The sequence below is a fragment of the Mesoplodon bidens genome (assembly GCF_964165515.1).
Source record: "Mesoplodon bidens genome assembly, chromosome: 15".
NCBI lineage: Eukaryota > Metazoa > Chordata > Mammalia > Artiodactyla > Ziphiidae > Mesoplodon > Mesoplodon bidens.
The window spans coordinates 63,120,564-63,146,268 of record NC_138171.1 but is presented as its reverse complement, the minus strand read 5'-3'; the positions used below and the strand labels follow the sequence as shown (position 1 = coordinate 63,146,268).

General features: G+C 52.0%; 1 protein-coding gene across 1 annotated transcript; it reads left to right on the top strand.

The window, feature by feature from the left end:
• Window positions 1-359: 359 nt before the first annotated feature.
• LOC308628346 (uncharacterized protein C16orf96) lies at window positions 360-24,609 on the top strand (the record flags this gene model as incomplete). Its single annotated transcript, XM_081255168.1, is given in 12 exon segments — window positions 360-779; window positions 8,577-8,687; window positions 12,791-12,865; window positions 14,119-14,283; window positions 16,287-16,327; window positions 16,589-16,664; window positions 16,668-16,681; window positions 17,791-17,971; window positions 18,075-18,177; window positions 23,494-23,578; window positions 24,391-24,440; window positions 24,443-24,609. Coding segments are annotated over 12 exon segments (1,488 nt in total).
• Window positions 24,610-25,705: the final 1,096 nt, after the last annotated feature.

Sequence of the window (25,705 nt, the reverse complement as noted above, 5' to 3'; positions counted from 1 at the left end):
GTGAGCTGCCTCTCCATCACGCCCCCTGCACGCTTCTTGGAAGGGGTCATCGGTCTTACAAAACTGAAGGGCTTGAATTAAAAGGCGGCCCGTTGGTCTGTTGGAACATTCCTCAACAATTAACTGAGCAGCTGCTCTGCCCACCCCAGGCTCTCAGAAGCTTGCCCGCTCGCCCACGCACCGGAAACTCATCTGAGCTCCGGCCGGGACAGAGGCCATTCTCTCCCTGACCACTGTGACTTGCAGGCTCCCTGGGCCCCTGAGGACCTGTCCGTACAGCTAGCAGGTCCACCGAAAGCCACCGTTTGTCCCCATGGACGCCCAGAAGGCCAGCCCAGCTGGCCCCTATCCCTGGCAGAATGAGCTTCTTGCTCACGTTCTCGGAGCTGGTCAACATCGCCAGCGCACAGTGCGGGGTGGTGAACTTCAAGGCTCTGCACCTCCTGCTCCAGGATATCCTGGAGCACATCCACATGGCTGACCTTGAGAAGGTCCTCTCAGGGGCTGAGGACTTCCTCCACACCTCACCAGCCATGTTCATGCCCCGGGAAGGAGACTCCCAGCCCATCCTTAACCCCATGAAGAGGCTCGGCAACGTCTTCGACCACCTGATGAGCCGTGTGGACAAGATGGAGAGCCAGCTGGCCATGCTGCGGGAACTGCCCTCCACCTCCCAGCTGCTGGAGGGCAGCCAGGGCACTGGCCAGCCCGCCCAAGACTTGTGGAACCTGATAAAGCTCTGTAAGATAGTGGAGGGCAATGAGGAAGCCATGGCCAAGGTAAGCCGCCTGGACTCCAGAAGCTGCCTGCCCCCTTGGCTCTCCTGACAGGCTGTTCACCCCTACCTGGTACCCCTGATGAGGGGCCTTGCCCTTAACCAGGAGAGGAGTTCGGCTTTGGACTCAGGCAGAACCGAAGCTCCAAGTTTCCATCCTTCATCAGTGTAGAGGAAAGAAGGCCGTACACTGTGTGAAATGTCCAGAGTGGGCACATTCGTAGAGGCAGAAAGCAGATGGGTGGTTGCCAGGGGCTGGAGGGAGAGGAAATGGGGAAGGACTGCTTAGTGGTTACAGGGTTTCCTTTTGGGGTGGTGATTTTAGAACTAAATAGAGCACAACACTATGAAAGCAGTAAATGCCACTGAACTGTACACTTTCAAATGGTATTTTTTTCTTTTTTTTTTTTTTTTTTTGCGGTATGCGGGCCTCTCACTGTTGTGGTCTCTCCCATTGTGGAGCACAGGCTCCGGACGTGCAGGCTCAGCGGCCATGGCTCACGGGCCCAGCCGCTCCATGGCATGTGGGATCTTCCCGGACCAGGGCACGAACCCGTGTCCCCTGCATCGGCAGGCGGACTCTCAACCACTGCACCATCAGGGAAGCCCTCAAATGGTATGTTATGTGAATCTCACCTCAATGAAAAAAAGATAATTGAGGACCTGTAGGTGACTAAACTGACACTCAGAAAATAGAACTACCATACGACCCAGGAATCCTACTACTGGGCATATACCCTGAGAAAACCATAATTCAAAAAGGCACATGAACACCAGTGTTCATTGCAGCACTATTTACAATAGCCAGGACGTGGAAGCAACCTAAATGTCCATCAACAGGTGAATGGATAAAGAAGATGTTGTACATATATACAATGGAATATTACTCATCCATAAAAAGGAACGAAATTGGGTCATTTGTAGAGATGTGGATGGACCTAGACTCTGTCATACAGAATGAAGTAAGAAAGAGAAAAACAAATATCATATATTAACACATATATGTGGAATCTAGAAAAATGGTACAGACAAACTTATTTGCAGGGCAAGAATAGAGACGTGGATGTAGAGAACGGACATGTGGACATGGCGGGGAAGGGGAGGGTGGGACGAAGTGGGAGATTAGGATTGACATAAGTACACTACCATGTGTAAAATAGGTAGCTAGTGGGAACCTGCTGTATAGCACAGGGAGCTCAGCTCAGTGTTCTGTGATGACCTAGATGGCTGGGATGGGGGGGCAGGGAGGTCCAAGAGGGAGGGGATATATGTATACATATAGCTGATTTACTTTATTGTACAGCAGAAACTAACACAACATTGTAAAGCAACTATACTCCAATTTAAAAAAAAGAAAAGAAAAGAAATGTCATTGATTTGCTGCGGGTGCAGCAGCCAGTGACCGTGGAACAGGGATGAGCTGAGGCCTTCTGATTCAGGACCCACCTTGGACCCCTTGCTCCCCTGCCTCCCCACCCAGCACACAGTTATCCATCAGGAGCTGTAGCCTTGGGGAAGAGTTGGATTTTGAAGAATAAATACCCCAGCCTCTCTCTTCTCCCTTCCTCCCATTGGCCAAACAAGAGGGCCAGAAGTCAGAGCGCCAGGGGTATGGAGAGCACAGTGCCTGTGGGTCAGCCTCTGAGGGCACCGAGTAGGGGCAGGGGATGGATGTGCGGGGGCAACAGAGAACATCCATCACACGGAGGAGTCATTCCAGGATGTCTTAGGTTAACACTCCTCTTATTTAAATGGAGGTGCAAGTCATATAACATGAAGTGAACAGCTGGGTGGCATTTGGTACATTGATAATGTAGTGCAAGCACCACCTCTATCCCCTTCTAAACCATTTGCATGGCTCCAAAAGGAAACCCTGTGTTCTCATCACTCCCCATTCCTCCTCCCCCCACCCCAACAATGCTAATCTGCTTTCTGGCTCTAAAGATTTACCAAATTCTGGGCATTTCATATAAATAGAATCATACAATATATGGCTTTTTGTGTCTGGCTTCTCTCACTGAGCATCATGTTTCCCAGGTTCATCCACATTGTAGCCTGTGTCTGTGCTTCACTCCCTTTTATGGCTGAATAGTATTCTATTGTAGGGACAGACCACATTGGGTTTAACCGTTCACCTGTTGCTGGGCATTTGGCTTGAGACTCTTTTTTTTGGCCTCGCCGTGCAGCTTGCAGGATCGTAGTTCCCAAACCAGGGATTGAACCCGGGCTCCCTGCAGTGAAAGCACCCAGTCTTAACCACTGGACCACTAGGGAATTCCTGAGTTGAGGCTCTTTTTAAACAAAAGCAGTGTATTATTTGAAGGATGCTGGGGTTTCTCATTGGCACCAAGGAAGAAGTGGGTGGGCAGGCCTCAAAGGGAGGAAGTGTTCGTAGATCTCCTGCATCTTAAAAACAGCCCTTAACTTGTCTCAGCTTCCAGCTGCCAGTCTCCAGGTCTTCTGGTTATAATTTTTGGGTAAGAGAATGAGATGGCACACCTGGGGTCAGGTGTCCACTCCTGGCCAGGCAGGCAGGGTCGTGCCTAAGAATTAGAGCTCCTGGGGGCCCGTTCCCACTGCCTGGACTGGCAGGCACCCCAAAGGTATCAATACACAGGGGCCACCAGGCTTTACGTCCAACCTGGGGGCTGAAAAAGGTGGGAGCCCTGGTGCAGGTGTTTGTAGAGGTGACAGAAACAGATAATGCAAGATCCCTTCCTAGAACTGAGAGACTCTATAGGCCACGAGAAGCACAGGGCAGAGTCCACCAGCCCGACTTCCCTGGGCCTTGTGCCTCTTCCCCTCACTGTCCCCTTCACCCTCACTCCTCCACTGGCTCCGTCCCCGGGGGAATGATCTTGAGGACAAACGCTCACTGCATGCCAGGTGAGCTGGATGCTCTGTCTGTTCACTCCTTTAATCTTCTTAACGACTCTAAGAGGCAGGTGCTGTCATTATCCCACACTTACAGATGGGGAAATGGAGGCACAGAGAGGTTAAGTAACCCACTCGGGGTCACAGAGTTAGAAAATGGGGAGCCAGTGCCAACTTGGGCCGAGTGGGTAGTTGGAAGGCATAGGAGTGTGGGTGCTGAGATGCCACTTACCCCTGGAAGGGGTGAGGGATGGCCACGGCCTCCTCCTCCCAGGATTGTTACAACAATTAAAACCAAACAAGATAAAGTATGGGAACTGCTTAGCACAGAGCTGGATGTCCGTTCTGGCCGAGATGGGCTGACGCAGGCGAGAGGCAAAGCGACACGGTGTGAGCCATAAATCTTCGTGCTCAGTGGAAGCAGCCAGGCACAGAGAACCACACTACATGATTCTGTTCATAGACAACGCCCAGAATAGGCAAGTCTGTAGCAACAGAAAATGTCAGTTGCCGGGGGCTGGGAGTTGAGTGCTGGTGGGTATGGGATTTTTTCTGGGGCGATGAAAATGTTCTGGAACTAGATAGTGGTGACGGCTGCACAAACCTGTGAATGTACCAACTGCCACCGAATTGTTCACTTTAGTATTGTTATGTGTGTTTTACCGCACGCACAAAAAGCAGAGATCATCTAACTATATGCTATCTCCAAGAGACACACTGATTCAAAGACAAATAGGTTGGAAGTAAAAGGATAGAAAAAGATATTCCACACAAGCAGTAGCCAGAAGAGAGCTGGAGCTACTATACTAACATCAGACAGGATAGACTTTAAGACAAGAAGTGTTACTAGAGACACAGAAGGCTGCAGGGGTGGCTGAGGGCAGTTACAGGGGCCTCAAAGCTGGAGAGGTGGACACGATGTCCAAGGTGCCAGCCCCTCCGGAGCAGCCTGCCCCCGGCCTGCCTTGATGGATGAAGTCTCCTAGAATGCACAAGTACCCAGAGTGGCCCAGCCAGCTCACACAGGGTGCTGGTGGACAGGTTCGGAACTGGTCATGCCGCCCTCAGAGGACTGTTTGTGCACCTAGGAATGTCCCCACCACAGTTAGAGAATGTCGCCAAGTCCCAGACTGGCTGAGGTTGCCAGGGTTACCACGGTGACCCATTGTCGGGGTTGCCACGGTAGCTGGTTCTAGGGCTGTGCAAGCTGCTTAGCTAAGAATCTACAGCCCACTCACCACCGTCCCCCCAACTCCGGCCCACGTCAGCCAGGCTGGCAGACCAAATGCCACCCTTCATGGGGAAAGACAAGCCTCCCAGCCCCAGCACCTACCCCAGATGGGGTGAACGGTGCCCTGGAAACTAGGGCAGGCACCAAGGGGGCTTCTGGAGAGGTTTGGGAGGACCCACAGGTGCAGCACAAGGGGTGGTGCTCTTGGTCAGCACATTGCTGGATTGGGGGGCTCGGGCAGGGCAGCAGGTCCTCACTAAGCAAGCTTAAATCGATTGCAGTTTCTAACCCTCGGCATGACTGACATTTGGGGCCGGATAATTCTTTGTGGTGGAGACTGTCCTGTGCACTGAGGGATGCTGAGCAGCATCCTTGGCCTCTACCCACTAGATGCCAGGAATGCCCCATAGTCATGACAACCAGAAATGTCTCCAGACTTGCCAAATGCCCACTGGGGGCCAAATCGCCCCATTGAGAACTGCTTAGAAAACCTGGGCTCTCTGCTTGCCGTGAAACCTCCAGGGGGGCACTCACCCAGGCTCCCGGCGCCAGGGAGCATTTCCAGAATTGCAGGTTCCCAGGCCCTGCCTGCATCTCCCAGGCAGCCCTGAACAGGAGTTTTAGAAAGCTGCTCAGAAGCCCCTGGCTGTCTCCTTGAGGCCTCAGTTATCTCAGGTTATCTCATCTGTTATGATAACCCCGGCTGGCCTCACAGGGGAAAATCAGGGGCCATGTCCACCGTTTGTTATTAAGATTGTTCTGGCTAATCCCGTTTCCATAAATAAACTTGTGTGTCCCACTAGGGGATTGTAACAACCTGTTGCTGCTTTTTTTTTGAAATTTCAAAACCCCCACCCCATTTTACTCCCCCAACCAAAATCTCCTGCTGTGTATCCCACAATTAAAATGTTTTTAAATTTAAATTGGTTTTTGAGAATTTCAAAGCAAAGCTTAAGGGCACTGAAGACACTTTGGGGTTTTAGAGAATCAAGGTGAAAGTTATTGCAGTAATAGTAATGAACTTCCTGTGTTGGCAGTGCTCTTCCCAGGGTGCCAGGAAGGGCTATTGCATTCCTCCTTCCCTGGGAAGGAAGTGGTGTGAGCACTCCCATTTCCCAAAGTTCTGGCTCTGAGGCCTTGTAGACCAGTCTAGCTGATTGTTCAAGGGGATGTTTGTCTTGGACCCCCTTATCAGCCCTTGAAAGCTTCTGGAAGCACTTGGACCCCAGGTCGAACCTACATTCTTGAAGCCATCTTCAGACAGAGAGAAAGAGACAGAAAGACAGAGGGAGAATGAATGTCTGGACATTCTGCTTGCAAGAAGGGCAGCTTTCTAGAATTCACTTCCCTGAACTTGGCTCCATCCCAGCCCTGATTGTGGCCTGAGGGGCCAAGTGGGACCTTCCTGGCTGTTCTCCCACCAACACAGTCCAGAGTTTGGGGCATGGCACCCCTGGTGAGAAACAGGCTAGATCTGGGGTGGGAAACCTTTAACTGCAGGTCCTAGGAGACCCACGAGAAAAGAGACTTCCTCCTCTCCTGTGCAGCCCCTACCCATGGAGCGGCCCACCAGGCCATCGTTTCTGGGTTTGCCCTGTAGTTACCCAAGGGAGGGGTGGGTATGATTCCTGCTCAGGTGATTTGGTCCCCTGGTTACACCCAGAGATACAAGGGGAGGGGGAAGCATCCCTGCATAGGTGGGGCATCTGGACCTTGTAGATTTCTCTGAAAAGCATTTTTCTATCTACAGCAGATAAGGCCTTGGAAAACTGGTCTCTTAATACTATTATCACTCCCAGAAAAATTAACAGTAACTCGTGAATACCATCCAATAGACAGTGTTGCAGTTTCCCCCAGTTAAAACAAAAATGCTATTGTTTAAAGCTTTATGGAGATATATTCCACATACCAGGAAGTTCATCCATTTAAAGTATACTGGGGGCTTCCCTGGTGGCACAGTGGTTAAGAATCTGCCTGCCAATGCAGGGGACACGGTTTCGAGCCCTGGTCTGGGAAGATCCCACATGCCGCGGAGCAACTAAGCCCGTGCGCCACAACTACTGAGCCTGAGCTCTAGAGCCCGCAAGCCACAACTACTGAGCCCACATGCCACAACTACTGAAGCTTGTGCGCCTAGAGCCCATGCTCCGCAGCAAGAGAAGCCACGACAATGAGAAGCCCGTGCACCGCAACGAAGAGTAGCCCCCTCTCACTGCGACTAGAGAAAGCCCGTGCACAGCAACGAAGACCCAACACAGCCAAAAATAAGTAATAAATAAATTTATTTTAAAAAATAAAGTATACCATAATGTTATATGTCAATTATACCTCAATTTAAAATGAAGTATCCAGTGCAGTGATTTTAGTGTACTCACAGTCGTGCAACTATCACAGTCAATTTTAAGACATTTTCAACAGCCCAGAAAGAACCCCCTTAACCATTAGCTGTCATTCTCCATTTCTGCACCTCCTTGAGCCCCACTTCTTCACTTACCATAATGTCTTTTTTTTTTAATCTTTATTTTATACTGGAGTAGAAGGTTTTTTGAGGGTTTTTTTTGTAATTTTGTTTTCTTTTTTCTTTTTTCTTATTTTTTTGGCTGCGTCGGGTCTTAGTTGCGGCATGCACGATCTTCGTTGAGGCACACGGGATCTTTCACTGCAGCGTGGGCTCTTCATTGTGGTGCGTGGGCTTCTCCCTCGTTGTGGCATATGGATTTTCTCTTTCTAGTTGTGGCGCCCAGGCTCCAGGGTGCATGGGCTCTCTAGTTGTGGCCTGCAGGCTCCAGGGCGCGTGGGCTCTGTAGTTTGTGGCATGCGGGCTCTCTTGTTGAGGTGTGCAAGCTCAGTAGTTGCGGCATGTGAGCTTAGTTGCCCTGTGGCACGTGGGATCTTAGTTCCCTGATCAGGGATTGAACCTGCATCCCCGGCATTGGAAGGTGGATTCTTTACCACTGGACCACCACGGAAGTCGCTTACCATAATGTCTTCAGGCTTATCTGTAGCATGTATCAGTACTTTTTTTTGCCATATAATATTCCATTGTATGGGTAGACCAGATTTTGTTTATCAGTTGATGGGTATTTGGGTTGTTTCCACCTTTTGGCTATTAGGAATAATGCCACTATGAACATTGCTGTACAAGATTTTCTGTGAACATAGGCTTTCATTTCTATATACCTAGAGGTGGAATTGCTGGACCACATGGTAACTCTGTGTTTCAGTCTTGGGAAACTGTCAGCCTGTTTTCCAAAGAGGCTGCACCATTTTATATTCCTGCCAGCAGTGTATACGGATTCCAATTTCTCCACATCCTCACCAACACTTCTTATTTTCTGTCTTTTTGATGACAGCCATCCTAGCATATCTCACTGTGGTTTTGATTTTTATTTTCCTGGTGACTAATGATGTTGAGCATCTTTTCTTGTGCTTATTGCCCATTTGTATATCATCTTTGGAGAAATGTCTGAAAGGAGCCCTGGGGAGGGAGTGGGGCCCAGAAGGGAGGCAGATCTGCCCCCGCTGGTGCAAGGCTCCCAGGGGTGGGCGGCCACATGGTTCCCCCTGACAAGTGTCTAAAGTGGCAGTTGGCTGGCAGGCTGGGGACGCCCTGGTCTGGTACACTCTTGAAGTCCCTTCCCGGCCATGGCGACCTCAGAAGCAGAGGCCTCTTGTGTCTATGTCTCCTCCTTGTAGGATGAAGAACTTGAGAGAATTTGGGGCCACCAGATAGAGATGATAAAGGACCACCACCTCATGCTGGACAGGGCAGTGGACAAGCTCCAGATTCGCCTGGATGAGTTTAAGGTTCGGAGGTCCGGAAGGGCCCAGAGGAGGGAGGATTCCTCATCGGGACATTCAGATTCTCCCCAAAGATTTCACAGACACCCTGAAGGCAGGGGAACCAGGGACACTTTCCTGGCATTTTACTGTGTGTAAGTTACACTTCCATGAAGAGCAAACAAATCCTGCCACCCACACCCCCAACACATAAACAAGAGGGCCTGAACAGGATCTGTCTCATTCACTGCTTGGGTCACCCACGCCAGAAGGGTGCCTGGCGCAAAGTGAAGGCTTAGAATGTGCTGAATGAATCGATGAGTGGATAAGAGGATTTCTTGAGCCGCCTGGCGCAAAGTGAAGGCTTAGAATGTGCTGAATGAATCGATGAGTGGATAAGAGGATTTCTTGAGCCACCTGTTCATGTTCATAACCTTTCCCCTAAACTGGCTTGTTTCTGAGTTCTCACACCGTGGGGCCTGTCCAGAACAGCAGAGTCTGATGAGAAATGCGAGGACGATGCAGAGCACCTCCCGGGGGTCTTTCAACCAGACACCTTCTCCCTTGTGCTCACTGAGCTGGCCTGATGACCCTGCCCTGCTGACCTCGGGACCAGTCCCATCTGTGCCTCGTCCCAGAGGCATCCCAGACCCTTGGGGAAAGGATCAAAGTCATTCCCGGTGGGAGGAGATGACCTTTCCCCCAGGGTATAAAGAGACAAAATCCCAAACAGATCCACCTGAGGTGATTTCCATAGAGGGCTTCTGATTCCAAGTCAGGGGGCCGTTGGTGGGATGCACTAGGGTGTGGGGAGCGAAAGGGGAGGGCACAGCTCCCCCTCCCAAGGTGGTCACACGGAGTGACCAGGCTAGCGTGCACAGGGCAACTTGGATGGGAGAGGAGCTCATTGAAGGTGAGCCGATACCCAGCCCAAGCGGGGAAAGGAGGGTGCCTGGGCCGTGTGTGGGCTCCCAATACACGGTTTCAGGCCCAGACTTTCGTGAGCACCAGGATCAGGAACTACATAGTCTCCTGCCAACTCTGCGCCCTCATTTAGCCACTGCTTTTCAGAGAGACTGGGATGCCATGTCCTAGGGACCTATTGGTGTCCTTCCTGGTCAGAGACCAGGGCCAGTTCTTTCAGCACTTCTGATGTGTGTCCAGCACCACGTCCTGCCCTGCTCGGGGTGGGGGGTGGGGGGTGGGTGTAGGATCTGCCTCCAAGGAGCTGTCACTCGTCACTCGTTGAGAGAAACTCAAGAGGAGTTTGGCCAAACAGACCAAATGGATCAAGTCAGCCTTTGTCCAGACTTCCTTCCTGCCCGTTGTTCCAGCAAGAACTAATTGCTTATAAAAGTGAACCCTGGAAGGATCAGGAGCTGGGCTTTGTACACAGCACGCTTCGTTAAATAGTTCTTAAATGAACATGGGCTGCAAGAGATCAGCAGGCTCGTGGAGCCCTTCCAGTAGAGGAAGGAGGGAGGGCAGACACCTCTGCCCTGGTACTGTCGCAACATCGGGACTAGAGAGGAAACACCGCTCTTACTGCATTACCTGGATGCCTGGGAGAAAATGTTCTGGACGTAACAGGTGGCACGAGAAATCCCCATTCATTCCCTGAGTCATTCAGCCAACGTCACTGAGCCTTCACTGTGTGCCAGGTGCCCTTCCAGGGCCCAGCGATACAGCAGTCAACAAGATGGACAGCGCCAAAGCCCTTATGTGTTTTTTGCGGGGGAGCGGTAGTATTTGTTTGCTTTTAATGAAAGTATGCTTTATGCACAGTAAAATGCCCAGACCTGAAGTGTAAGAGCTAGATTAATTTTTGCCTCTTGGTACACCCATGTCAGCACCACCCAATCAAGATGGAAATGTTTCCATCACCTTAGAGTGCCCCTCTTGGAGTGTTTCCCACTAAGAACCCAGCAGGAAAATAAGTGAGGATAGAACTCTTTCTTACTGACTCAAATAATGTGAAAACATTATTTGCCCTTTGCAAGTGGACAGGTGTCTTTTATAAGCTACAGGCTGCATTCCAAAGCCATTCTTGGAACAAACTATTATATCTAAGGCTCTGGCTTGGTGCAGGAGGGGACGGATAAGACAGCTGATGTGTATCAAATGCCAGCTCTCCTAGGAAAATGCCATTTCTAGTCCCCTCAGCATCTTTGGGACAGGAATGGTATTAATGCCATTTGAACTAGGAGGAAACAGATTCAGGCAGAGTAACCAGCCAGTTGTGAGGCAGTCTGCTATTGTGGTTGGATAGGCCTGGGTTTCAATCCCGACTCTGCCACTTAGTGGGTGTACCAGTTTCCTGCAGCTGCTGTAACAGATGACCACAAACTGGATGGCATAAAACGAGACATGTACTCGTTCACAGTTCTGGAGGCTAGAAGCCCCAAATCAAGGTGCTGGCAGGGCCTTGCTCTGTCTGAAGCCTCTAGGGGAGGATCCTTCCTGGCCTCTCCCAGCTTCTGGTAGCTCCAGGTGTTCCTTGGCTTATAGACGCATCACTCCAGTCTCTGCCTCCATTGTCACGTGGCCTTCTTCTCTGTGTGTATATCTGTGCCTTCACGTGGCCTCCTTATCCATGTGGGCTGCCATAATCCAGTATGACCTCATCTTAACTAATTAGATCTGCAAAGATCTATTTCCAAATAAGACCATGTTCACAGGTTCTGGACAGGCATGAATTCTGGGGAGGACATTAGTCAACCCAGTACGCAGGTTACTGTGGCAGTGGAAATTAGAGGCTCCCGGCTCCTCTTTGTTTCTAGATTTTAACTAGGAAGAACCAAGTGGGGATCTAAGTGTTCATGTTGGGCCTGGTGACTCTAGAAGTCAGCTCCCTACTAATGTGGTGTTGGAGGAAGCAGCCTGACATGAGGCTGAAGCAGGATCTCCCTTCCATTATCTCCACCATCCATCCTAGACCTTGAGACCCATCTGGGGCAAGGTGGATGTGAAGGAGCTTTGCATTAATTAGAATTAGGTTCATCTTGGGACCTCCCTGGTGGTCCAGTGGGTAAAGACTCCACGCTCCCAATGCAGGGGACCTGGGTTCGATCCCTGGTCGGGGAACTAGATCCTGCATGCGTGCTGCAACTAAGAAATCCGCATGCCACAACTGAAACCCTGCGCAGCCAAAATAAATAAATAAATATTAAAAAAAGGAACTAGGTTCATCTTTGAATAACATAAAACTCCCAAATAACTGACTTAAGGCATAAGTGTATCTCTCTTTTACATTCAAGAAACTCAGAGCTGGTATTGAACTCCATGGTGTGTCACTTCCATTCACAAGGTCACCACATGGTCCAAAATGGCTGCTGGCACTCCAGTCATTAACTCTGCTTCCAAGCCAGCAGTGAAGAGGACACTGACCCACTTCCATTTACACCTCAGTGGTCACATCAAGCTATAAGGGAGGCTGCGAAATATAGTCATGATTCTGGTCTGCCAGATGCCAGCTAAAAGTTAGGGGTTCTGTTTCTGAGGGTAAAAGGGAAACCAGATATGTAGGGAGAAGTAGAAGCCTGCTGCCAGCTTTGGAGGAGGAGTGACCCTACCCTCTGGGGACATGGCCCTTTGGATGTGAGGCTCTTCCCAAGCAGGTTAGCTGGCTGCTGCTGTCATAAGGAGGGCCCAGTAAGTGGAGAGAGGGCAGAATTAATGCAGGGAGTTGGTTTTTCATGGAGTCATGGGGATGGGAAATAAGGTTTTCCCCTGACCCTGGGGCACAGCATGTGTGGCATATAAGTGCTTGGTGGATGAATAGACTGTCATTCTCACGGGGACCCCATTACAGATCAGAAGAGATGCACTTGTCTTAAACATCTAGGGACCCAAAGCATCAGCGTTTGTTTATGCTTTCCTTCCTCAGGTCCTCCTTCCTTTCCTGTGTAGCCACCTGTAGTTCTGTGAGGCCACCTCCAAGGGGACGTCTTGTGCCAAGTCCCACATTCCTTCCCTTCTGGTCTGGGCACCTGGAGCCCAAGCCTTCCAATGTGCCACCCTGCCTGCTGTCCACCTGGCCCCACTGTCCCTTCCTAGGGTGGACGTGGGAGGTAGAGGCTATCCTCAGGACTTCCGAGGATAGCTGACATGCCCTCTGCTTCTGTTCTTAGGTTGTCCATTCTCAGATTAAAAACCTAGAAATGTACAAGGAAGACAAAAGTGTGATGGAGCAGGAGCTGAAAGAGGTGAGTGAGCAGAGATTCCTCTCCCCACCGCCCCCCATTCTGAGCCCAGCTTTCCCACCAGGATAATGGAATCATCCAGCCAAGACAAAGGCAGGCAGACTTCCGGAGTCTCCTTCCACCTTTATCGTATAGAAAGTTTGGGGGAAGTTCTCAAAAGTTGTTCCATCAATTCCTATTTTCAGTTAACTCAGGATTAGTGACAATTTTTAAAAATTGAAGTATAGTTGATTTACAATGTTATGTTAATTACTGTTGTACAGCAAAGTGATTCAGTTATACATATACATATATACATACGTTCTTTTTTTTTTTTTTTCTTTTTTTTTTTCTTTTTGCGGTATGCGGGCCTCTCACTGTTGTGGCCTCTCCCGTTGCGGAGCACAGGCTCCGGATGCGCAGGCCCAGCGGCCATGGCTCACGGGCCCAGCCGCTCCGCGGCATATGGGATCCTCCCAGACCGGGGCACGAACCCGTATCCCCTGCATCGGCAGGCGGACTCTCAACCACTGCGCCACCAGGGAGGCCCCATACGTTCTTTTTTTAACATTGTTTTCCATTATGGTTTATCATAGGATATTGAATATAGTTCTCTGTGCTATACAGTAGGACCTTCTTGTTTATCCATCCTATATATAATAGTTACATCCCATTCCATCCGTCCCCCAACCCCCTCCCCCTTGGCAACCACTAGTCTGTTCTCTATGTCCATGATTCTGTTTCTGTTTCATATATAGGTTCATTTGTGTCATATTTTAGATTCCACATATAAGTGTTATCATATGGTATTTATCTTTCTCTTTCTGACTTCACTTAGTATGATAATCTCTAGTTGCATCCATGTTGCTGCAAATGGCATTATTTTGTTCTTTTTAATGCTGAGTAATATTCCATTGTATATATATACCACATCTTCTTTATCCATTCATCTGTTGATGGACATTTAGGTTGTTTCCATGTCTTGGCTATTGTGAGTAATGCTGCTATGAACATAGGGTGCATATATCTTTTTGAATTAGAGTTTGTGACAATTTATGTGAATTAAAAACCATGCCCCAACTTCTCCATCACAGGAAACCTTGGCTTCGATCTAATGGTTGTGTTTGAGCCAGCCGAGACCCCAAGGTTGAATTTAAGCCAAGGCTGGGTATCCAGGGTCCCAAACTAGAAAAACTGACCAAAGTGGTCTGATCTCCCCCAGCCTCTTCCTGCTCCCACCCCAGCAGTCCTGCCTCCCTGAGTCCATCTCTCTCTAGAAAGCCGACAGACGCTCCCTGGCAGGCAAGGGAAGCCGGGCTGACCTGGACGCAGTGGCGATGGAGCTGAATGAGACGATTCAGGGCATGCTGTTCAGGGTTATGGCCAATGAGGATGACTGGGAGAAGACTGTGGAGCAGCTGGACAAAGACCTACGCACCAAGGTGAGGACCCCTGTATTAGTCACCACCTGCTGTGTAACAAACTACCCTGAAATTTAGTCCCTTAAGACAGCAAATGTTCACAGTTTCTGAGGGTTAAGAATTTGGGAACAGCTTAGCTCAGTAGCTCAGGGTCTCCCACGAGGCTGTAGTCAGGATGTCATCCAGGGCTGCTGTCATATGAAGGCTTGACTGGAGCTGGAAGAGCTGCTTCCAAGATGGCGCCCTCACGTGGCTGTGGACAAGGCTCCTCACTTCCTTATCACACAGATCCTCCTTAGGGCTGCTTGACTGGCCTCACAACATGGCAGCCAGTGGGCCACCCAGAGCACATGGTCCAAGAGAGCAAGACAGAAGCTGCAACATCTTTGATGACTTAGCCACAGAAGTCACACTCCATCATTTCTGTAGTATCCTGTTGGTTACACAGGTCAGCCCTGTTCAGTGCGAGAGGGGACCATATGGGGGTGTGAATACCAAGAGTTATAGTTGCAGAGCATCTTGGAGGCTGACCACTATAACGCAAGCAAAGGGACATGGCGGGCAGAGGGGGTGTCCTGTCCTGCTGGTCATTCGTTTATTCATTCATCATTTAATGATCACTTGTGTTGAGCCTGACCCTGGGGAAATGTTGATAAGAAGTCATAGCCTTAATGTGTACCGTCCAATAGAGAGACAGGAGCAGTCAGGCCAGCCATTTCAGTGTTGTGTGGTTTCTGCAGCTGGGGTGGCTGGTGAGGACAAAAGAGCTTGGGTTTAGAATCAGGCAGCTCTGGGTCCGAGTTGCAGCCCCACCATGATTGGCAGTATGCCTTGAGTTATAGAACCTCTTCGAGCCTCAGTTTTCTCATCTGTAAAATGAGGATATATTCACTCATCATCCACCTATTGGGTACCTCTGATGCTGGTTAGCGAGGATATGACGATAAGCAAAACAGATATGGAACACACTTGTCATAGAAATCATACAAATCAGTGCAGGATTACAGCCGGAGTAACTCAGTTATCTACAGAACAACTGACCTGTTTTTCTTCCATAATTCAATGGCAGGGTGAAAAAAAGTGGGACAGAGACTGTTCTAGATTAAGAGAGTCTCAAGTGACACAACAACCAAATGCAACACACGAGGACACTTACTTTGTTTCCTGGTTCAGTTGCTCCAACTCTGAAAATGGGCTGGGAATTAGATCAACGTCAGGAATGACTGCTCATTGTGTTAGATGGGATAATGGTATTGCAGGCATGTAAGAAAATTGACTAAAATATTTGAGTAAAATGTTATGATTTCTGTAACTTTTTAAAAAAACACTCCATCAATTCCCTGGTGGTCCATTGGTTAGTACTCTGTGCTTCCACTGCAGGGGGCATGGGTTCTATTCCTGGTCGGCGAACTAAGATCCCACATGCCGCACGGCGTGGCCAAAAATAAATAAATAAAAATTAAAATTAAAAAAATTTTTAAATAAATTTAGTTAATTTAAATAGCCACATGTGGCCAGTGGCTGCCATATTGGATGGCACAGTCAAAAGAATGTTTAATGACCTGGAAAAATGTTTGCAGTAAATTAAATGAAAAAAACAAGTAGGATGTGTGTTATGATCCTATTTTTGTTAAAAAAACATAACATGGAAAAATACTGGAAGGACACATATCAAAATATTTGATTACAGTGGTTACAGTGATTTCTTTGTGTTTTTCTATACTTTCTAAAATGCTGACAATATGCATGACTTTAAATTTTTATTGAGGCTTAACATGCATACAGTAAAGTATGTAAACGTTTGTTTTACAACTTGATGAGTTTTTACATGTGTACACACCTTGGTAACCACCACTCAGATCAAGATGTAGAACAGTTCCAGCTCCTCAGAAGGCTGATGTTTTACTATTTTTATTTCTTGTACTGAGGTCAAATACACATAATATAAATTAACCATTTTAAAGTTAACAGTTCAGGGGCATTTAGTACATTGACAATATTGTGCCGCCACCACCTCAATCTAGTGCCAGAACCTTTCCACCCACCGGAAGGAAACGCCGTGCCCGTAAGCAATCATTCCCCATCCCCCTCCACCCACCCCTGCCAGCCTCCAACCTGCATCCCACTTCTAGGACTCACCTGTTCGGCGGTTTTCCTTTTATTATCAGAACAGCTGTTCTTTATGATTTATGAAGAGGATGGTGGCCCCATGCTGTGGATCTTTGTAGAGGGAAGGCCGTGTTTGAGGGTGAGCTTCCTGGAAAAGGTGGAAGCTGGGCCCTCTGCTGGCCACGTGCGCCTCCCACTTAGCTCTTGTCCTCCACAGGCAACTCATCACCATCCGCAGTGCCCGCCTGCTGTCGTGGCTGCGGCCGGCCAGTGCCAACAGCTACGAGTACCTGTAGCGGCAACAGGTGAGGTGAGCAGGTGGGAGTCCAGGCGCCAACAGAGATGCAAACTCCAGTTCCAAGATGCAAAGGCTGTCCGGGGCACTGCAGCCGTCTGCAGGGGAGCTGTCCTGGGTGGTGGGGCTGCAGACGGGCATGTGAGGTGCTCATGGGGAGAGGAACGGACAGGTTATCGGGCATCTGTCATGGGCCAAGAACTGTTAAGGGAGGGAGAGTCTCTCATTTAAAGCTCACGCCCCCCTGTGAGCTAGGGTTGATGGGCCTGCTTTCAGCTGGAAGAAGTGAGTCATGACCCTGGGTCCTCCGTGGGGCTTGCTGCAGCCGGGCAGGCACTGTGCCAACCTCTGTGACAGACTGACCTCGTTGAATCCTTACACCTTAACCTCTGAGGTCATTCTGCTATCATCCCATTTCACAGTTGAAGAAACTGAGGCTCAAAGAGCTTGAGCAACCCGCCTGAGGTCTCACAGCTAGTGAGTGGCGGGCTCTGGCGCCTAAACCTGCAGGTTTCCTCTGCCCACAGCTAGCTCCCTGGGCCCCAGCCCTGCCCCTCATCCCCTGACACCCCACAGCTTCATGGGTGCTTCTGGCTCCCAGGCCCCCAGGCCTGAGGGTACGTCTGGCCAGGAGGGGAGTGATGGCTGAATAGCAGCCTCAGCCACATGAAGGGGAGGGACATGTGGGCCTGTGCCCGGTGCCCCCACCCTCACTCGCCTGACTCCCTCTTGGGATGAGAGGTTAAGAGGGACTTCCCTGGCAGTCCAGTGGTTAAGACTCCGTGCTTCCACTGCAGGGGGGCGCCGGTTTGATCCCTGGTCAGGGAACTAAGATGCCGCTCAGTGGGGCCAAAAAAAAAAAAAGGTTAAGAGCCTGCATTTGGCAGGCCAGACCAGGGCTCCAGGTCTGGGAGAACATGGGTCTCAGTTTTCCCCTCTGCCCCAACGGTGCCTGTCTGTATCCACATACCAGGCCCCAGGCCTGCCCGGCTGCATCACCCAAGCTGAAGCTGGAAGAAATTCCAGTCTTCCCTCGCTACAGGCCAGGCCCTCGGACCCAACCTGAGGCTCCTCTGGGGCAGAGGGGTCTCCAAGTGGCTGCTGACCCCCCTGCCCTGCCCCAGGGAACAGCAGCGGCTGCAGAAGCTCCAGAACCTTGCAGCCCTGGAGGGGAGCCTGGACTCGCTGGGCTCCCAGCAGAACTGGGGTGACGGCACCGGAAATGACACCAACCTTGATTTCAAATCATGTAACTTGTCGACAATCTACCCCTACGGGGACCCCGAGTTGTTGGACTATGAGTCCATGAGTCAGGCTGCAGCCCCTGGCGTTGGGCAACCCTGGGCTAAGCCAGGCCCTGCTGCCTCTGTGAACACTCCCTTACCCGGGGCCCCGGGCCACCCAGCAGGCCGAGGTGGACATCCTGGGAGCGGACGGGATCCTGTACAAGGGCCGAATGAACAGCAAGGACAGGGCGCAGCCTCTGACCGACGCAGAGAAGGAGCTGGCAGGTGAGGAGCCTCTGGGCTTCCTGGGCACCCCTGCCCCGTGTCTTGCCTTTGCTGGGCATTGTGAGGCCCAGTGTGGTGCAGGTGGGGCCCAGAGCCGGCAACATCCGTGACTGGGGGCTCCTCACACAGCCACTTGCAAACATGGGATCCTACTGTATGCCAGGCACTGTACTGGGACAGCTTGTGACAAGGGATGCTGGGGAGGGGTACCGGATGGCCTCCCCAAAGAAGGAATGCTGGGTGGTGACGGGAGAGTTGTGACAAGGGACACTGGTTCAAGGAGGAGGTCCTAGACTGCTGTCCTGAGGCCTCTGAAAAGGGAATAAGGCTTAGCTGGATGAAGGGATCAGGTGGGAGCAGAGTGAGCCGGGGGAAGGGAATAGCAGTGCAAAGGCCCTGTGGTGGGTGGAAGGCAGGCACACTTAGGAACTCGGGAAGGTGAGTCTACCTGGAGTGGGAAGATCGGACTGGGGTTGGGCGTGATGAGGAGGACGCCAGGACAGACTGGAGGCCTGTATCCTAATTGTCACGGGTTGGGGAGGGTTGGGCCAGCGGGAGATGTGGAATGAATTGCTCTGGTTACTGCAGTGTCGAGGCCCTGGCTCCAGCTGGCTCCAACCGGGGACCCCGGGACTCAGCTCCTGCACTGGGCCAGCAATACCTTCTCTGCCTGCCCCTTTGAAGTTACCCCGCTCTGGGAAGAGGGGTTCCACACACTGCCCTACTGGGGCTGGTCCAGGAGCCACAAAGTGGTCAGGGGGTTAAATTCCGTCCACGGTGTCCCTCCTCACCCCACTTTGCCTCCATTGACTTGAGAACAACCACCAGGCACCTAAGCAAAGGAAAGGGGACTCTTTTCCTGGGTGTGCTGGACAGAGAGGACAGCACCCTGCTTTAGTGTCCCGGGGCTGCGACAAATGACCACCAGTTGGGCGGCTTAAGACAATAGAAATTAACTCTCACAGTACAGCAGGCCAGAAGTCCAAAATCAAGATGTCGGCAGGGCCGTGCTCCCTCCGAAGGCCCTAGTGGAGGATCCTTTCTGCCTCTTCCAGCTTCTGGGAACTCCAGGCATTCCTGGGTTTGGGGCTGGATCACCCCCGTCTCTGCCTCCTTCTTCATGTGGCTTCTCCCTGTGTCTCCTCCTCTTCTGTCTCTTAACTCAGATGCCCTCATCTGAAGATCCTTCACTTAATTACATCTGCAGAGACCTTTTCTTTAAACAAGGTCACATTCACAGGTTCCAGGGGGGCAGCTGCCATTCAACTCACTACAGGCCCCTTCCCTGGTCCAGGGGGCAGGTCACCATCTTGAACCCTGCATTCCCCCTGGGGCATGGATGTGGGCCTGCAGTGTTAATGGCTCCACCTGGACGATGCCCCCGGACACAGATGCTGTCGAGAAGAGACTTGGGCTGGGCCCCTGGGATCACCAGGCAGGATAACAGCAATGGTGGCCAATATTTAATGAGCTCAACTTCTTGCCAGGCCCTGCACTGCCTCCTCTCACCCTGCACCGGCTGGTGAGGCACTGCACAAATGAGCGGGTGAGGGTCGCTTGCCGGGAGCCCACCGTTGGGGGAGGGGTCAGGGTGATCTACAGACCCGACCTTCGTCTCCAGTCATCCATCGGATGGCGTCCCCACCCAGCTCCCCAGGGCTGTCATCAAGAGCATGGGGCTCTTCTCCCCAGGGCTTGTTTGTTCTCCAGACCCATGCAGCAAAGCAGGAGTGGATCAGGATGCCTCAATTGCTTTATCCTGCTTGGGGGCCACAAAGTCTAACCAGAAATTGGAATCAATTTGAAACCCACCTGTGGCTGGATCTTTTGACCAGTTTGTCTTACTGCGCATTTTTTACTCAAAAGAAATTCTAATCCAAAACACACTCAATATCTAAACCTAAACTAGCTGATGTGAGCCCCCCTCCCAGGTCCAGCCTGATCCCAGATGCATCCATCCATCGTTTGCCCACAGGGCCACCAAGGGCCGTCCAGCCAGCCTGTGCCCTCCTGATGCCTGCACAGTGGTCAGGATCTCAGGCCGGGCAGAGGAACCCTTGATCCCTAGTAAGCAGTGCCCCCAGCATGAGGCTGGACTTCCAGAGAGGTCTCAATGGAAGGGGGGCTAAGTACAGGCAGGGCTTAGGTAGGCAGAGGCAGCAGGGGCGCAGATGGAGGGGGACATGCCTCACCAGCCTCACCGTCCTCACCAGCACTGAGTGAATGGTCTCAAACCCACTCCTGACCAGGCCCCTCCCCCGCTCAGAACCCGGCTGGGTGAGTGTCCTATGGCTGCTGTGACATTACCACAAACGAGCTTAAAACTATTCAAGTTTATTTTATCTTAGTTCTGGAGGTCAAATCGGAAGTGAATCTTACAGGGCTAAGATCGAGGTGTCTGCAGGGCTGGTTCCTTCTGAGGCTCAAGGGGAGACTCCGTGTCCTTCCAGAGGCCTCCCACATTCCTTGGCTTGTGGCCCCTTCTGCCATCTTCAGAGTGCATCTCTCTGACCTCAATGTCTGTCCTCACATCTCCTTCTCTGACTCTGACCCTCTGGCCTCCCCTCATAAGGACCTTGCAATTACGTTGGACCCATCCAGTTAATCCAGGATCATTTCCCCACCTCAAGGTCCTTAACTTGATAACATTTATAAAGCCCCCTCTGCCATGTAAGGTGACATAGTCACAGGTTCTGGGGATTAGGACAGGGACGTCTTGGGGTGCATTGTCCCCAGAGTCCGATCTCCTTGGCTGGTCTGCAGGGCCCCTTGGTCACTCCCCGCCCCAGCCTCGTCTGCTCCCTGCCTCCAGCCTCCCAGAACTGCTTGCTTGCTCTCTCAACGATCCAGGCTGTTACCCCCGTCTGAGCCCCTGCATGTGCCGTGTGCTCTGCCTGGAATCCCTGGGGAACCTTTCTCATCTGCCAGGGCTCAAATGTCCCCTCCCATCGGGAGCCTCCCAGCTGCTTGGCTTTTGGCTCTCGCAGAGGTGGGAAAGCCGTGGAGGAGGTCGTGGGAGAAGCAGATATTGGGATCAGGTGGCAAGTTCGGGTTTGGGCCTCTGCATCCAAGGTGTCTGTGGGCCTTCAAGGAGAGTGCAGGCTCAGAGCTGGGTTCCCAGGCCTCACTGGGTCTTGGTTTTGAATCTGTATCCCAGGCTCATGTGCCTCACCTTGGAGGGAAGCAGTGTGTCAGTCTCACTGGTTGGCTGGTCAGCAGGTCCTACCTCTGACCTGTGGAGGGATCCGGGTGCCAACCGGTGATCAGAGTGGGGACCAGGGAGTGATCCTCAACTGGGCCTTTGCTCTTACCCCGAACCTGCAAAGCACATGGGAGGTCGTTCCTAGCTCAGGTTCAAGGGACATGACCCAAGCTACCTGGATCCCAAAGGCTAATGGGGAATCAGTGTGGTCCCCTGTGTCAGTTGGGTCCTCCAGGGCACAGACCCTGAGGCAGAGTTAGGAATGCAGTAGGTTTGGGATGGGGAGGCGTTAACAAAGAGAGACCCTCAGACAGTGTGCAAACCTGAAAAAGTCCAGGCCAGCCCAGTGGGGACCTTCCAAGCAAATACTGCCCAGCAGATGGCCAGGCCCTGTGCTCCCGTTTTGGCCAGAGATGCTAACAGACCCGAGTGCTAACAGGTGGAGGCTGTCGGCTCCCTGTGCTCTCCAGAACTGAACGATGAGTTCTTTCTTTCTTTCTTTCTTTTTTTTTTTTTGCTGTACACGGGCCTTTCACTGTTGTGGCCTCTCCCGTCGCGGAGCACAGGCTCCAGACACGCAGGCTCAGCGGCCATGCTCACGGGCCCAGCCGCTCCACGGCACGTGGGATCTTCCCGGACCGGGGCACAACCACTGCGCCACCAGGGAAGCCCTGATGAGTTCTTTCTTAAAGGCGGAGCTGAACGGCACCTCCTGCTGCCACACGGCCCTGGTCACTCGGCCCGTCAGTCCTTAGCCCTCCTTGGTGCCAGGTGTGTTTTGGATGCCGCTGGAGAGACCTGGTGAGGTCAAAGTAAAGTTACTGCCCCCTTAGAGTTTTTACTCCACGAAGGGTGGTGAAATGAAATGATTAAGTTCAGCGAGTGAATAAGATGAAACATGGGGAATTCCCTGGCGGTCCAGTGGTTAGGACTCAGTGCTTTTACTGCCAAGGGCACAGGTTCAGTCCCTGGTCAGGGAACTAAGATCCCACAAGCCGTGCAGTGTGGCCAAAAAAAAAAAAAAAGATGAAACATGGAAATAGGGGAGAGAATGACTGGGGTCGGGGGGTTGTCCCTGTGGAGCATGTGGTCTGAAGGACTCTCTGAAAATGAAGGTCAGGAGACAGCCAGGGAGGGACACAGCCATCCAAGCAGAAGGAACCATCGGGGTCCTGCATGGGAAGGAGCTTCGTGCCCCTGTAATTCGTCTCAGGTGGGAGGCCTGGCCCGTCCCCTCCAGACCTGGTGCCCTGCTCAGCCGTCTGTGACCCCCTAACACCACCCCCCACCCCCGTCCTTCCTGCATATTCGCTGTCATGGCCTCTTTTCCCTGCACGTTCCCACCTCGTACAGTGGTCTCTGGTCTGGATGGCCGGTCATGGTGACTCTTGGCTGGACAGGGAGAAAGGGACGCCTTGGGTTCAAAAGTGAAGGATGGAGCCAGACTCCAAAGGCCACATATTGTGTGACCCCCCCTTCCATGATGTTTCCAGAACAGGCAAATTACGGAGACAGAAAACAGATTAGCGGTTGCTGGGTGCTCGGGGGAGGGGTGAATGGGGTGTGTGTGACTGCCTCATGGGTACAGGTTTCTTTTGGGGGTGATGAAGTATTCTGGAACCAGATGGAGACGGCAGTTGCACAGCCTTGTGAATGCACTTAATGCCACTGAATTGTTCACTTTGAATGGTTAATTTTATGTGAAGTTTACCTCAAAAAAATGTGCATGCACAGAAGATGAAGGTGGGGTGGGGCACTGTGGTGGCCTGGTCCTGGTGGGAATAGCTGAAGAACTATCAGGCTGGCCAGCACGTCACCTGTATCTTTTCATGCTAAAATAATGTCTCTCTCCTCCTTGGCTTTGAGTTACTTTCAAAAAGCCTTTTTCTGACATCTCAGCCTTTAGAAACTCTATACTCACGAAGGTGGGGAGGGAGGAAGGGTCTTCCATGCATGACTGGGTGGGGATTGGGTGTGTGAAGAGGCGGCAGGGGGTAGGGGGGCGGGGGGCAGCAGGGCAGGTCCCACCAGAGCGAAAGGGCCTCCAGGCTGGGGCAGAGCCCTGGAAGCGCCCCCCACCAGCTCCTGTCTCTTCCCCTTTCTTTTCCACCGAGCTGTTAAGGTTCTGCATCCCCCAGCTCAAAGCCCATATGAGGGTGCGCGCCCGAGTGCCTTATTTGTTGCCATCTACCCCTGTGAGTACCTGCCCCCCAACTCCCTGGCCCAGGTGGGATTCTGGCAGGGTCTCTGGGCCCCCCGTCCCAGCCTGGGGCTCTCCTACCCCACCTCATCCATATCTCACCTGCCCTACCCGGACCTGGGCCAGAGAAGATCCCTCGAGTGGCCCCCACCTGGCACCCAGCACCCTGGCCGGGGCCTCCAGCCATCCTGGGCTTCAGCTTTACCCTTCAGCCAGGTTTCCTGGCTGAAGCCATCCCTGGGGTCCAAGCCAGGTGTCTGTGCCCTGGGGTCCAGCCGGCTGCAGAGCTGGGATGAGGGAGCCTGTTCATTCCCTCGGGCCTCTCTGCTGAGGGCCCATGAGCCAAGTTGGGGGCAACTGAGCTCATGACTCCTCTGGTCACATTACCACGTACCAGGCATCTGAGAGCACTTTACAGCATACAAAGCACTTCCTCCCTTCTCATCTCACCCAGTCCTTATCCCATTAACCGGGATGCTGAGGTGGGCACAGCTAGCCCATTTTAAAGTGGGGGAGCTGAGGCGCACGACTGTGAACCGGGGAATGCAAGAGCTGGGCCGAAGCCCAGATCCTGGCCTCCAAGTCCTGTGTCCTCTCGGCTGCCCTACTCCACTTCTGTGTCCACCTCTGGTTTCGTTTATCTTGGGTCGCCCCCCAAACCCAGGAAGTGTCAGGTGCCTGGACTGGGTGAGCAGAGGTGGAGCACTTCCAGTCTTGGGGCTTCTCTTCTCCTTAGTGGAGATGACCCTATCGGGCCAGCCTCTCTCCAGAATATCCCTGGGACACATCGTGGGTCTCTCCTGCCCCCCAGCAGCCTGCCCCCCCGCACCAGCATGGGCTCAGCCACCTCAGGCCCCCAGCCGACATGCCAGCTCAGCCTCCGTCTCTGCCTCCCCTGCCACTGCTGCCACAGCTGATGCCATCCCTGCAGGATCCCCAGCCGGCCCCAGGGCCTGCCGGGCACCCAAGGCCTCTGCGCCTCGAGTCCCGAGCTGGCATGCAGTCCACCAAGGAGCCCACCAAGCTGTGAGCCTGCAGTGCCAGCGTCGCCCCCTCCCCCCAGCAGGTGGAGACCCTGCCCTGAGCCTAGTCTGGGGAAGGTGCAGGGGCCCTGGACTTAGGGGAGGGTCTCCATAAGGGACTCATTTTGATCCAGTAGCTGTTTTAACTCTCATGTAAATACCGGTAACACAATCCTTCTCATGCTACGTTTCATGGAGAACACAGCTTTCTAGATTGAATGTCCCACTAAACCAATTTAATTCCTTGACCAATTTTCAATACAGCACAAAGTGGTTTTAAAAACAATCACTTTCCTTTTTATTTTGCTGAAATGATTTTATCAGAATCAGTTCCAATTACAGCTAACACCACTGTCCATTTTCTTTGGGGACCATTATTTCTACCAGGACCAATTTTCTCATGGGAACCAAATTTTATTGCGTGCGTGGTTTTTTATTGTCTGTTGATTGTTCCCACCAGTAATTACTGTTATGAGTTGGATATTTAAAGAACCCGATTGTTTGTATTTACTTCTGGCTAATCCATGAGGCACTTGGAGCAACGGCCCTGGAATCCTCCAGGACCGCTCTGTCCTGTTTGGCCTGTTTCTGCCTCTTTGGTTCCCGCTCTGGCGGGGTGGGGTGGGGTCAAAGCGTCCTGATTTGGGGTTCAGAGGCCGGCCTGCTCACGCCTGCCTGGCGTGTCCTGCAGCCTGGTGTAGTTTCTGCCCCTTGGACGGTTCACTGGTCCCTCCTTCTCCCTCTGTTTTGCGTTTTCTCCCTTTCCATCCCCTAGGTTGTCCAGTTGCGCCCTCTACCCTTTCTGTGCTTCTGATACTTCTATCACATTCCACAAAGACTTAAAAAAAAAAAAAAAAAAATTCCCTCTGAATGGTTTTGGGGCATGGCTCCCCCCAACATCCACCAGAGGCTTCTGGAGCGAGTCAGGGAGTGGGGTGGGCAAGCTGCCCGGGGTCCGCCCTGGGGGAGCCAGGGTGCTGGCATGGAGGAGGGTCCTCTGGAAGGGCAGCCAAAGGAGTCCTGGATGCTGCATGCCTGCCCCTCCCCACCGATTGTCCCCAGCCCTGCCTCCCCCTCCTCCTGCTCCTCACCTGCAACCACTCC